General features: G+C 41.4%; 1 protein-coding gene across 11 annotated transcripts in view; it reads left to right on the top strand.

Moving 5' to 3' along the window:
• Window positions 1-14726, top strand: part of RUNX1T1 (RUNX1 partner transcriptional co-repressor 1) — a 168950-nt gene that overhangs the window by 47034 nt on the left and 107190 nt on the right. For 2 of the 11 annotated variants that reach the window (XM_077270841.1, XM_077270836.1), the window contains exon 1: window positions 8211-8614. The exons of 2 other annotated variants lie outside the window; for them this stretch is intronic. Coding sequence is in view for 4 of the 9 variants with exons in the window: in XM_077270832.1 (XP_077126947.1) it covers window positions 8880-8898 (19 nt within the window). In the remaining 5 variants the exon portion in view is untranslated. Of the gene's footprint in view, window positions 1-6634; window positions 6758-8078; window positions 8899-9044; window positions 9066-9411; window positions 9721-14726 lie in introns of those variants that run through there. 7 more of the 11 variants (XM_077270839.1, XM_077270833.1, XM_077270834.1 and 4 more) reach the window with 6 other exon arrangements.

Here is a 14726-nt window from a genome sequence, read left to right as displayed (position 1 = left end):
GATTTTCATGGACCCATAAACTTGTACTGGGACTTTTCATCCGCACTGCGGAAAAAAAAATGGACACGTAAATAGCAGCATAGATTTTAATGTGTTCTAGACATGAAGCACACGTCTCAAAACGGACGTCTGGATGAGGCCTTAGGAGAAAAAAAGTTGTATTTTTAATGCCACCAATAGTGGTAGCTAGTCTATCAATCTATGTTCAAACCTTTAAAAGGACTCTGTCAGTAGGACCAGCCTTCCTAAACCTCCTATATAGGTACGCAGGTCATAGAAAGTTGAATAACATGATACTTTGATATCTGCAATCGATGTCTTATTCCAGAGAAATCCACATTTTTCTTAATATGTAAATGAGCTGTTAAGATCTATGGGCCGGACATAGATCTCCCTGGGAATGTTACCAGTGTGAGACATGTAAATCTGGAGAGCAGACTGTCAATCATTACATGTCTCACAATGGTAACACCCCCTTTCATCTAAAATAACCTCTGGAGACAGGTTCTTAGGTAGATCTATGTTCCACCAATAGATCTTAACAGCTTAACAGCCCATTTACATATTTAGAAAAATGTGGATTTCTCTGGGATAAGACATCAGATTTCAGATATCAAGGTATCATGTTATTCAGCTTCCTATGACCTACATCCCCATATAGAGAGTTGATGAGGGTTGATCTTACTGACAGATTCCTTTTAAGAAGTCTTGACTGAGGATGTAAGCCAAAAGAGAGTCCCCATCCAAAAAAAGACCTCCCCCATCTACATACAGGGTTCTTGCTTATAATCAGAAAAGAGTAGGGTTGACTGGATGACAGGCTTTTTCATATAGGTCCAGAGAAGGAATTTTTCTCCTTTTGGAGAAGATATTTCCTGGAGGAAAAACATATGCAAATTAGCAGGGGCATGGTTGGCTTTGATGAGAGCCCTTTGATGTAGGTCTAGACGGCTAATTTTTCTACTTGTGGAGACCATCAACTGATGTAGGTAGTAGGTGTGGCAATGAGCCCTGGGAAAAAACATATGCAGATTACCTCTTCTCCAATGGTCAGAGCTAAGTGACGATGACTCGATGCTTCTCCTTCTCCAATGACCAGAGCTGAGTGATGAGGACTCGATGCTTCACCTTCTTCTCTATTGGTCTGAGCTAAGTGATGATGACTCAATGCTTCAACTTCTCCTTCAATTGTTAGAGCTGAGCGACAATGAATCAATGCTTCACCTTGACCTCCAATGTTCAGAGCTAAGTGACGATGACTCAATGCTTAACCTTCTTGTCCAATGGTCTGAGTTGAGTGACGATGACTCAACGCATCACCTTCTCCAATGGTCAAAGCCGAGTGACGATGACTCAATGCTTCATCTTCCTCTCCAATGTTCAGAGCTAAGTGAGGATGACTCAATGCTTCATCTCCTCCAATGGTCAGAGCTAAGTGACGATGACTAAGGCTACGTTCACATTTGCGGTCAGCGCCGCAGCGTCGGGCGCCGCAGCGGCGCCGCATGCGTCATGCGCCCCTATACTTAACATGGGGGCGCATGGACATGCGTTGTGCTGCGTTTTGCGCCGCATGGCCGCAAGCGTTGGACGCAAGAAACGCTTCAAGTTGCATTTTTTTTGCGTCCAACTTGCGGGCAAAAACGACGCATGCGGCGCAAAACGCAGCGTTTTAGCGTGCGTTTTGCCGCGTTTTTGTTTGCGTTGTGCGCTGCGGCGCCGACGCTGCGGCGCACAACGCAAATGTGAACGTAGCCTAAGTGCTTCACCTTCCTCTCCAATGGTCAGATTTGAGTGACGATGAGATGATGACTCGATCTTTCTCCTCCAGATTGTGGAGTATTTTTTTCTTTTGCTGTTTTTTCACACCCAATGGTTGTGATCTAGATGACCCAATTCCAATGTCTATGGAACAATTCACATAGGATTAGCCAGTGCCACCGCTCTGCCATGTCAGAGCTACTAATTATAGGAATGAGATGTGGAGGCCTTGCTTCTAGTTGTAGTGATAATAAGTCATTCATGGCTTTTCTGATTAGCATTTATTGTGGCAAGCGTACAAGCAGAAAATGTGAAATTGGTAAGTCATGAATAGCTCGACACAGCTCCGGAGCCTTGTAATGGTGCCCGCAGTGTTGTGTGGGGTGGGTACTCAGAGCAGGCTGTCCAGATGGCAGTCTGCATATAGCAAAGCTGCAGGTTTTTGTCCCTGATGATAAGAGGAGGGAAGATTCACTGAAGCATATGCAATCACCCTCGCATTTTAACAAAACTAACTCGCCATCAGTCACAACCCAGAGTGGCTGACATTAAAACAAAGGCTTTTCAATAAAATGTTAAGAGAGCTTGTGCAATGAATTTAGTCGAATTTAAATACCGCCATCTATTTAGCCTGGAAGAATCACACAGTGCACACACCAGTCAGTGTGCAGCACAGTCTGTTCACTTAATACCGCCACGGAGAGGAGAGAGTAGACAATCCTACTTTATTTCATAGACTGTTTGCAATTCATCAGTTTTCTATGCAAAGCCACCTGTTTACTTAACTGATAGAATCATTTATACACTACTAAAATAGCAAGATTGGAGCCTGGGTATATTTGCTGGTAGTCCATTCCTCGCTGTGTGTATATAGATGGCGGCATTATTCAGCTCAAATATTTGCTTTGTGTTCCTTAACTAATATATATGTACATTAGTTATAGAGAGGTGGGAGATATAACCTTGTCACAATTTTGTGGCTGTAGTCAGCAGATTACTACTACATTACGGTATTATATTACTATAGTTTATCAGTTTGGGTACAGGACTAGTGTTGAGCGATACCGTCCGATACTTGAAAGTATCGGTATCGGAAAGTATCGGCCGATACCGGCAAAGTATCGGATCCAATCCGATACCGATACCCGATACCAATACAAGTCAATGGGACTCAAGTATCGGACGGTATTCCTGATGGTTCCCAGGGTCTGAAGGAGAGGAAACTCTCCTTCAGGCCCTGGGAACCATATTAATGTGTAAAAGAAAGAATTAAAATAAAAAATATTGCTATACTCACCTGTCCGACGCAGCCGGGACCTCAGCGAGGGAACCGGCAGCGTTGTTTGTTTAAAATTCGCGCTTTTACTTGGTTACGTGAGGTCCCGGCTTGTGATTGGTCAGGGCGGCCATGTTGCCGGGACGCGGACCAATCACAGCAAGCCGTGACGAAATTACGTCACGGCTTGCTGTGATTGGTCCGCGTCCCGGCAACATGGCCGCCATTAACCAATCACAAGCCGTGACGTCACGGGAGGCTGGACATGCGCGTATTTTGAAAAGCGCGCGTGTCCAGCCTCCAGTGACGTCCCGGCTTATGATTGGTCACGGCGCCATGTTGCCGGGACGCGGACCAATCACAGCAAGCCGTGACGAAATTACGTCACGGCTTGCTGTGATTGGTCCGCGTCCCGGCAACATGGCCGCCATTAACCAATCACAAGCCGTGACGTCACGGGAGGCTGGACACGCGCGTATTTTAAAAAGCGCGCGTGTCCAGCCTCCAGTGACGTCCCGGCTTGTGATTGGTTAATGGCGGCCATGTTGCCGGGACGTCACTGGAGGCTGGACACGCGCGCTTTTCAAAATACGTGCATGTCCAGCCTCCCGTGACGTCCCGGCTTGTGATTGGTTAATGGCGGCCATGTTGCCGGGACGTCACTGGAGGCTGGACACGCGCGCTTTTCAAAATACGCGCATGTCCAGCCTCCCGTGACGTCCCGGCTTGTGATTGGTTAATGGCGGCCATGTTGCCGGGACGTCACTGGAGGCTGGACACGCGCGCTTTTCAAAATACGCGCATGTCCAGCCTCCCGTGACGTCCCGGCTTGTGATTGGTTAATGGCGGCCATGTTGCCGGGACGTCACTGGAGGCTGGACACGCGCGCTTTTCAAAATACGCGCATGTCCAGCCTCCCGTGACGTCACGGCTTGTGATTGGTTAATGGCGGCCATGTTGCCGGGACGCGGACCAATCACAGCAAGCCGTGACGTAATTTCGTCACGGCTTGCTGTGATTGGTCCGCGTCCCGGCAACATGGCCGCCCTGACCAATCACAAGCCGGGACTTCACGTAACCAAGTAAAAGCGCGAAATTTAAACAAACAACGCTGCCGGTTCCCTCGCTGAGGTCCCGGCTGCGTCGGACAGGTGAGTATAGCGATATTTTTTATTTTAATTCTCTTTTTTACACATTATTACATTAATGTTGTTGCGATACCCGATACCCGATACCACAAAAGTATCGGATCTCGGTATCGGAAATTCCGATACAGCAAGTATCGGCCGATACCCGATACTTGCAGTATCGGAATGCTCAACACTATACAGGACTGTTTTATCTTTTTTTATCATTACAAACTACATAGTTTAACAACTTCCGTATTGGACATTTTTTTTACCTTTTTATTCTTTAACTTAGTTTAGTTGTTAGTTTAAGTATAGGATAAGTTTTACCTTTTTTTTTAACTACCAGCTAATATAATTGTAAACTTAGTTAGTTTATGTAGAGGACAATTTTTAACTTTATAACTACTGGCTAATACAATATTATACTATACTTTAGGCATAGGATAGTTTTTACCTTTTTAATTTCTAAACATAATGATAGTATATAGTTTATTAGTTTAGTTTAGGTTTAGGACTTTTGTTAATCTTTTTTTTACAAAAAATTGGCTAACATTGTATTATTTAGTTTATAACATTAGGGATAGGATAGTTTTTATCTTTTTATATAGTTTAGATTTTTAGATCTTCGGTCACTTTTGATCGTTTGTATTGTATTACTAGGTAGCACAGTATTATATTTTAGTTTATTAGTTTCGGTATTGGATAGTTTGGCCTTTTTGTTTTCCAACTGATTGATGTATTATATTAGTTTAGGAATAGTACATATTCTCATCTTAGTTACTTTTGGATAACTTTTATAGTTTATTAGTTCAGTCATAGGATAGTTGTTACCTTTTTGAACCACTGACTAACTTACACAACTTCTAAGTTTAGGGACAGTTTTGATCTTTTATACTACTAGATAACATAATATATTATATAGTTTATAGGTTTAAGTAAAGAACAGATTAAATTTTAGCTTTTACTGCTGTCTAATATGACAGTTCTTATCATTTTTACTACTAGCTCACTTATATAGTTTATTGTCAATTTTGCTAGTTTTTTCACTATCGGCTAACAAACACTTTGTGATGTGATATAATACAGTATTAGTTTTGGTATAGTAAAGTTTTTAGTTTTTTTATTACTGAGTCGCAAGATCCATATTTTTTTATGTTATTAATATGTCAATAGATTTCATGTCATGCATAGAGTTTAATTGATTTCCCTACAGCCTTTGACCCACCCATACAGCTCTCCCATTACGTGGGTTTTCCCTGTCAGTGGGATACTTTAGGAAAACACTAGTAGCCTCCAGCTAGCTGGAACATTTCAGAAAACCTTGGACAAATTAGAATCTGAAAGCCCTGGGGTGGCTTGTACTTTTTTCTTTTTGTGAGATCACTTTCTAATGTGGAAGTCTCAATTGGCAGCCACTGGTCTGAGGGTTAAAATGGGAGAAAATGTGGACATTAGCAAGTCCGCCCATCCTAGCTGGTTTGTCAATAACTCATGAAGCCCACCCTTAGATGAGGGTCTATTGACCATTCATCAATGCTTCTTGGACAATCATTGAGTGCCACCTCTTCATTCAGTTTATCAAGTCTTGCACATAGAAAGGCTAAAAAAAAAGCCTTATTCAGCTTTGTTAAAGCCAACAAGGAGTAAAACTTACCATTTGAACCCTTTCTGGCCCTTTTTTTCCCTGTTAATGCAGCCCTGCTTAGAAGAGCGCCTTTATTTGGTGGGTTAGAATATCTGAGACTATTCTCTTGCTCTGAATAGCTGGTGGCAGGAAAGAGCAGATGTGGTAGGAGTGTATTTGGTCGGGTGTATTGCTTTCAATTAGGATCAATCAGGTGTCAACTTCTTTACAATGCACTCACTTAATACCCACTGTGTGAAGTCATGAATTCTCCATGGATCACAACAGAGCAGCTTATAAGTAGGAGAACATAGCCAGGACCAGAGCAGAGACACCAGATCCTCGTAGACTCCAGGTCACTGCTGTCCTCCCCTGCTCTTCAGATGCATTTTTATAGTGCGTTAGACCATGTTGGTAAGTTTTACAGATCTGTCCATTCTACAGTGTCTCGGCTTAGCACTTGGCTTGGGAAGACGCCATAGTAGACGAGTTCATTAGGATGCTTTTAAGATGTATATGAAAAAGTCTCTTGGTACCTTCCATAAGACCCAGTCTTGTGTTTTATCTCCATCCATCCTGGCTATGATCTGCACCTTCTTAACGCCTTGCCCTATAAATACATTTCTTAAATGATGCAAAGTGTTATTGTAGCTGTGTTACAAGGAATATGTATTCAGGGAGCACTGCCAAAAAGGTTGAAGTCTGCAACTATTAAATAATGAGGAGGGGAAAAAAAAAGTGGAGCTTGCAGCTGGCTGCTGGAGGAGAAAAAAACTCTGAAGTAGTCTCAGATGCTCAGGCATCCTGTCAAACCCTTCTCTGCAACCAGCTTCAAGGTGACAATCCCCAGGGATCCTGCTTCTGTTGACGTGGATCAATTTAAAGTGGCAATTACTCCAGTCAGATAACGACTTTAAAAGCCTTTTTACGCAAGGAAAGGATGCATAATCACGCAGTGGATGGGAGGTGAATTTTAAGTCTCTGCAAATTTTTTGTTCATCCAGATTTTCTATTAGAGACATTGCACTTTAGATGGTTGGAAAAGTGTGGTAGATGCACTGTCGACAGTGCTACCGTAACCTGGAAGGGACAGGGTTACGCTGTTGGTGGGATCGCCTTACGAGTACGGTGGGCAGGTTGATATTGCTTTTGTGTGCATTTAATTATAAGGCAGTGTCAATCTTGGGTTCACCTTAATAAAGCATGATGTGGTCTTCAATGGGTTAAATATTATCAATTGTGGGGAAAAAAATGCAAATGTCTTACATTGTGCTTACGATGTTTCACTTTTTTAAATTTTTGCTAACAATTTACATTGGTAGAGTTTACCGTGATGTTTTGATATATTATTTGAGATAAAGGAGCAAAATGATATCTCGTTTGTGTCCTATTGTTATCTGCAATCAGCCACATCGAGCTAAGTAGAGGATGATTGCAGTTTCTAGACCGGTGCATGCCCCCAAGTATATACCGTAATGTCGTATACATCCGGTTATGAGGAGCTCCAGGAACATTGATCTACATAGGCGTGACTGATGTCAGCTGCTGCTGCTACATTGTAAGAAGATTAATCTTAGGCTGTGTGCACACATTGCGTTTTTGCCCCATTTTGTTTTTCAGTGCAGATTTGTCACAAGACCTGTAGGGTTTTCTGATGCCAGAAAAGTGAATGAGAATCCTGAAGTCTCATGAACACGTTGCTTATTTGTGACTTGCAGATTTGGTGCAGATTTAATTCGCAACATGTCAATTTGATGAAGATTTGACCCATACTAATAAGTGTGGAAATATCTGCAGGAAAAACGCAAGTTAAAAACATGGCAGAAGCGCACTTCTGTCGTTTTTCTGCCACAAAATGCAGAAATGATGCAAAAGATACTTAATATGTGCACATACTCTTAGTTTGCCTACACATACTGCCCTTTTTAGAAGCAAATTTATACTGTAGCTCAATATGGAAATCTGATGTACAGTATGTGTTTTTTCCCCTTGACTTTTTTTGTCCCTTGTCTTATGTTTTTTTGGGGGCTTTTCTTTGATCAAAGGCGGTATCCTCTAGATGTGACTTTTTGTAGGTAGTTGGTGCCATTATTCTCCCATAGACCTCCATGATTCTTTTTAGGGGTATAAAACGCATGTGTTGATGTATCTCAAGGTGGCATTTTTCGTTCCGTAGTGGTTGGAGCAGAACCCCTAAAAGATGTACGTGATTTATAATCAAACATGGCACAGTTGAAAAAAAAGACTGTAAAAAAGCCAAATGCAATAAAAAAGTGCTGCCAAAATTGCCTATGAAGGGAGCCCGAAATCTGTCTATCTCACCAGAGAGGAGATGTTTCTGTTCGGTAGACGGAGGAGGAAGACCGTCATGGAGGAGGGGACATTTTGTCACTGTTTAAACACATAGATCTCATTAGTTGACTGTATAGAAAGGATTGGGTAGAAATTGACATCGGCTGATACTGCAGCGTGGAAATGACTATTCAGGAGATGGATGGTGGCTGCAAGAGTTAAGGAACAGCTTGTGCGTCTTGAGCATTGCTGGAATGATGCGGAAGGGACTTCCTGAAGATCTGGAATCTAATAATTGCTCCATCTCTCCTTGACTGAAACATACACTGGCACAGGTACTTTCGAGAGAGGCGGCGTGCACGGTTCATGTGCTGAAAAGATGTTCTGCACAGACACTGCTGAGGTTTAGGAAGGGTTATGTTCAAAGAGAGAGTTTGAAGCAGCAGTTATGTTCCTGGGGCTCAGCTTTTCTGTAGAAACCTGAGCTCGCTACATAAGACAGGCTTGTCAGGCGTATGTTTCTCCTATGAGGTAAGGATCTTATACAAAGGACTAAAGAGCCACTGCTGAGAGGAAAATAGCCAGCCTTCCATAAAGCAGCCTAACAAAAGCCTGCAGCTTTATGTATCATGGTGTCCATTAAAGCTTATTAGGGAAGAGTGCACTGAACCCAGAGAGGTTTCGCGTTATTCACTTGAAGGATAAACATTTAAGGGTGTGCGAATTTCGCGAGCAGGAGGACATGATTGTTAAGCTTTGAAAAGGCTTTGCAGGAGATACTTTGTTTTCATCTCCTATGGATCAGCATGGAAAAGGTAAAATAGCACAAGCTGTAAATGTTTGGAGACTATCAATCCGCAGTTCCCAGGGGGGGTAGGACCGCTGTGCCCCTCTTCCGAGTGTGTTTTAACACATACTTCAAGGGCTAACAAAGACGAGGCATCGGATACTTTTGTTCAGTGGGATGAATTGGCCTATTAAGGTAGAAAAAAAAATCATTAAAAAATCAGTTTATTGTGTTTTTCTTTTTCCAGAGGCAGACAAGGAGCATGTTTACGGATAATTGTACGACGGAGTTGGGGTGGTGGGGGGTAAAGACAGAGAACTGGTTTTGTGACCCCTGTTTAAGTCAGGGGGAATAAAGAAAGGGGTTAATTGATAAAAAAAAATAATTATTGGACTGAATTATTATGTACGTAACGGTTGTGTCGTGTTTTGTATTTTGACGTACGACCCTACGGAAGATGACGGCGCTATGTGGATCAATGAGCGCAAGCGGTGATAATGATCTGCGAATTGTAAGCGGCGGATCGTCCTGTCCTCTTGCCAGAGTCGCTAGATAGAGTGAGACGAGTCAGCACGGGAGACCTGGGCTTGTGCTAATTTGCACACACATCCCTGTCATTGTTCTGCCTGAAGAGACAGGGCTGGGTTCAAGGCCACATGTGCTCCTGTCATCCTTCACATTTCTGCTCCAAGTGCAATACGGAGTGTCAGCTCTCCATCTGTTTAGCATCATCCTCGCCTGCAGCCAGCAGCCTGCATGGCCAGCCATCCAGTCCAGAGCTGGAGCCTCTAGACCTGGGAGAAGACAAGGGAGAGCTGCTTTCCAGGGCTGGCTCTATGCAGGATGCCTGGTAAGTCAGGATGTCTCCTTCACTTCAGCCTTAGATGCTTATGTGCAGCCTTGGCCGCAGCAGACACAATGCAGAATGGGACTGATCATTCTAGAATTAGTGGTGTACACGTATATACATATATGTACTGTAGTTCTATCTACAGACGCAGATGCACATACACACAGCGTATGTACGTTTCCATAGATGAGTCCATATGTATTTATATATGTACAGATTATATAGAGTACAGGTGTTTATATAAGTGTGTATTGTGTATATATACCAGGTTATATGTGTTTATATATGTGTGCGTTTTATGTGTGGATTCATGTACATCAGGTTTTATATTGTGCTTAACTGTTTATATATGTGTATATTGCATATACACTAGGTTGTTTTATGTTTATATATGTGTGTAACATATACTCCAGGTTTTATATGTGTTTATATATGTGTGTATTTTATGTGCTTACTTGCGTATATTGCATATACACTACGTTTTATATGTATATTGCATATACACTAGGTTTTTAAGTGTGTATTTTATAGAAGTGTTTATGTGTATTGTGTATACACTAGGTTTTTTTATGTGTTTATATGTGTATTGCATATACATTAGCTTTTATGTGTTTATATGTGTATTTTATGTGCTTATTTGCGTATATTGCATATACACCATGTTTTATTTGTTTATTTATGTTTATTGTGTATACACTAGGTTTTATTTGTGTGTATTTTATAGGTGTTTAGGTGTATTGTGTATACACTAGGCTTTATATGTGTTTATATATGTGTATTGCATATACACTAGATGTTATGTGTTTATATATGTGCATTGCATGTAGACTAGGTTTTATATGTGTGTATTTTATAGAAGTGTTTATGTGTATACACTAGGCTTTATATGTGTTCATATATGTGTATTGCATGTACACTAGGTTTTATCTATAAACTATTGAACTGATGACTGTTCCTTGTATATGGCATTTTCCCACTTGAGCGAGGCTATAAATGGAGCATTACAGCACTTCTTATTTAAGCACAGCGCTATATACAGAACTGCGAGGCTGGGAATGATTTTACTCAAATATGCAGAAGAAAATATTAATTTTGGATGGGGGTCCAGTCCCCAAATGTAGATACTTTGCCAGTACAAACACATCTGGTTCTTGCTGGAGAGAGGGCCAATGGAAAGAGCATGGCCTGGGCGAGCGTGTCAGGGGACAAGGTGGGCTGTGTAACACTTTCTTAGCTCGAGGCCCTGGAAGAATGTGTTGAGCTCTGCTGTATTTTTTTTTTGCTCCGTTCCTCGCTCTTCTCTAGGTAGGACGCTCTGCTTTTCGGCTGCACAGCCTGTGTACGGCGCAGATGGTGTTTTGAAACATTATCTGGCTGCCAGCTTGCTGTGGCCACATTCGTGTGAAGGTATTGGCAGTTGTTTGAAGAATGTCTTCTCGTCAGGGTTGATCTGTGGTCACAGCACTGGGTTGGCATGTGTGGTTATAGCAAGACGGCAGTAGGGACAAGGTGGAGAAACCTCAATTGATTTTATGCTTGGAGGTTTAATTATATATTCCTATTACCAATAGCATGCGTTTTATTCTCCATTTTGCTTCTGTCCCTCAATATAACAACTGCATTATTGTCATTTTCCATTCTAGACCAGAATGTTCTGTTTATTTAGAAATTAATTTCAATTTGTTTTTTCTTAATCTTTTTTTTTCATTTTTTCTCATTTGAATTTTTTTTTTAATCATTTGGTCAAATACATTTTGCCTTGCCTTAACGTAATAAAATAATCCTGTTCTTATAGTAGGATGTTCTGGACTCGGGCATGATTTGTCACATTAAACAGTAGCATTTTTTTTGGGTAAAAATAAAGCAGATCCCCCCCTTAATACAGAGCGATATTAGTATAAATAATCCCAATTGAATCTGTCATCGGTATTTATACCACATTCCTTGTTAAACAGGCTTAAATTCTTACTGCCTTCCTCTAAAAGTAGACGCGAGCACTAGTGTTTTCCAATGTTTGCAGTGGATGCCAGCAAGGCTTGCACTTGGAAACAGAGAATCCATTCACAGCTGTGACTGTGAGCATGTGCCAAGCGAGAAATACTCCAGCGAATCTGACACTTGGCTATTTTTGACACCCATCTGTAGTTTTTTGTTTTTTTTAATACTCTTCGCTAGAACGAGCTGCCTCTCAATCTGTTTATTGCATATTTCAGCATTTTCATCCATATATTGGCTGCAGTGGTCACTTTGTGCTTCGCTTAGAGACATGATGTGATGAACTGCTGAACACTGGGAGATTTGCCTTTAATGGAGTCTTGTTTCGGTGACTACATCTTTAACCCGTTACTCACCAGTCGTCAAGGCTTATGTTTTTTGGAAGTCATTAATAATGGAAATGATTCGTTTATTGCATATTGTAGACAAAGGATAAAACGCAGCCAGGGTCCATAAGCCGAAATATGTATTTACGACACAGTATTTCTAGTGGGACAGAGGCCTACCTGCTCCATACATAGCTGCGATAGATAATAGATAGATAGGAGATAGATAGATAAGCTACAGTGCCTTGCGAAAGTATTCGGCGCCGTGGAACCTTTCAACCTTTTCCCACATATCATGCTTCAAACAGAGATACCAAATGTACATTTTTGGTGAAGACTCAACAACAAGTGGAACACAATGGTGAAGTTGAATGAAATTTATTGGTTATTTTAAATTTTTGTGGAAATTCAAAAACTTAAAAGTGGGGCGTGCAATATTATTCGGCCCCTTTAACTTAATACTTTGTTGCGCCACCTTTTGCTGCGATTACAGCTGCAAGTCGCTTGGGGTATGTCTCTATCAGTTATGTACATCAAGAGACTGAAATTCTTGCCCATTCTTCCTTGGCAAACAGCTCGAGCTCAGTGAGGTTTGATGGAGATCGTTTGTGAACAGCAGTTTTCAGCTCTTTCCACAGATTCTCGATTGGATTCAGGTGTGGACTTTGACTTGGCCATTCTAACACCTGGATACGTTTATTTGTGAACCATTCCATTGTAGATTTTGCTTTATGTTTGGGATAATTGTCTTGTTGGAAGACAAATGTCCGTCCCAGTTTCAGGTCTTTTGCAGACTCCAACAGGTTTTCTTCAAGAATGGTCCTGTATTTGGCTCCATCCATCTTCACATCAATTTTAACCATCTTCCCTGTCCCTGGTGAATAAAAGTAGGCCCAAACCATGATGCTGCCACCACCATGTTTGACAGTGGGGATGGTGTGTTCAGGGTGATGAGCTGTGTTGCCTTTACGCCAAACATATAGTTTGGCATTGTTGCCAAAAAGTTCGATTTTGGTTTCATCTGACCAGAGAACCTTCTTCCATGTTTGGTGTGTCTCCCAGGTGGCTTGTTTCAAACTTTAAAGGACACTTTTTATGGATATCTTTGAGAAATGGCTTTCTTCTTGCCACTCTTCCATAAAGGCCAGATTTGTGCAGTGTACGACTGATTGTTGTCCTATGGACAGACTATCCCACCTCAGTTGTAGATCTCTGCAGTTCATCCAGAGTGATCATGGGCCTCTTGGCTGCATCTCTGATCAGTCTTCTCCTTGTTTGAGATGAAAGTTTAGAGGGACGGCCGGGTCTTGGTAGATTTGCAGTGGTATGGTACTCCTTCCATTTCAATATGATTGCTTGCACAGTGCTCCTTGGGATGTTTAAAGTTTTGGAAATCATTTTGTATCCAAATCTGGCTTTAATCTTCTCCACAACAGTATCACAGACCTGTCTGTTGTGTTCCTTGGTCTTCATGATGCTCTCTGTGCTTCAAACAGAACCCTGAGACTATCACAGAGGAGTTGCATTTATACGGAGACTCGATTACACACAGGTGGATTATATTTATCATCATTAGGCATTTACGACAACATTGGATCATTCAGAGATCCACAATGAACTTCTGGAGTGAGTTTGCTGCACTGAGAGTAAAGGGCCGAATAATATTGCACGCCCCACTTTTCAGTTTTTGAATTTCCACAAAAATTTAAAATAATATGGGCAGCCCGCCATAGGGCATCATTAATAGGCTGGAGCCAGATGTTCTGCATTCCTTGTGTGAACACGCCACATACAGTTTTTATCTTAGTGCATTGGTGTACCACACGGCCAAACCCTTATTGAAGGCTGGCTGTTTCATTAGGTATTGCACCTGTGCATTTGCTATTTTATTTGGGTCCGCTGCACCCTGCTTGTGCATTTGTATTGAGGCCCATTTAGACAGGTAAGCATCTCTGCCTGTTTTTGGTGTGTTTTCACAAAAATGTAAAATGACCAATAAATTTATTTCAGCTTCACAATTGTGTTCCACTTGTTGTTGATTCTTCACCCAAAATTTACATTTGGTATCTTTATGTTTGAAGCATGATATGTGGGAAAAGGTTGAAAAGTTCCAGGGAGCCAAATACTTTCGCAAGGCACTGTATCTATAGATAGATAGATAGATAGATAGATAGATAATAGATATTTATATATCACACACACAAACTATTTGCATCTATCTCCCAAATATATCTATTTACTCTATATATCAATCTATCTATTGTAAAAAGTAAAGGCAGTACTCCATCTCATATCTATCTATCTATCTATCTATCTATCTATCTATCTATCTATCTATCTATCTATCTATCTATTTATCTATCTATCTATCTATCTATCTATCTATCTATCTATCTATCTATCTATCTATCTATTCCAAAGAAAAAGAGGCAGCACTCCCAACGCCATTCAAATGAAAATATGGACTCGTTTTTAATTCACCCCTTAGTGTTAGTGCAGTGTTTCGGGTCCAAGCACATACTGGGCCTTCTGTTAGCTAGAACAAGGGTTTGTATTGTGCTTGAAGCTGAAATGTCTCAGTAACAATAACAGGTGAATAAAACAAGGAGTCCATTTCTTTACTTGAATGGCGTTGGAGAGCGGCCTCTTTTTACTTGAGCTATGAGTTGTTGCACATCTATGTAA

Source organism: Ranitomeya variabilis, chromosome 6, assembly GCF_051348905.1.
Source record: "Ranitomeya variabilis isolate aRanVar5 chromosome 6, aRanVar5.hap1, whole genome shotgun sequence".
In the NCBI taxonomy this organism is placed as follows: domain Eukaryota; kingdom Metazoa; phylum Chordata; class Amphibia; order Anura; family Dendrobatidae; genus Ranitomeya; species Ranitomeya variabilis.
This window is presented reverse-complemented; position numbering and strand designations above follow the sequence as displayed.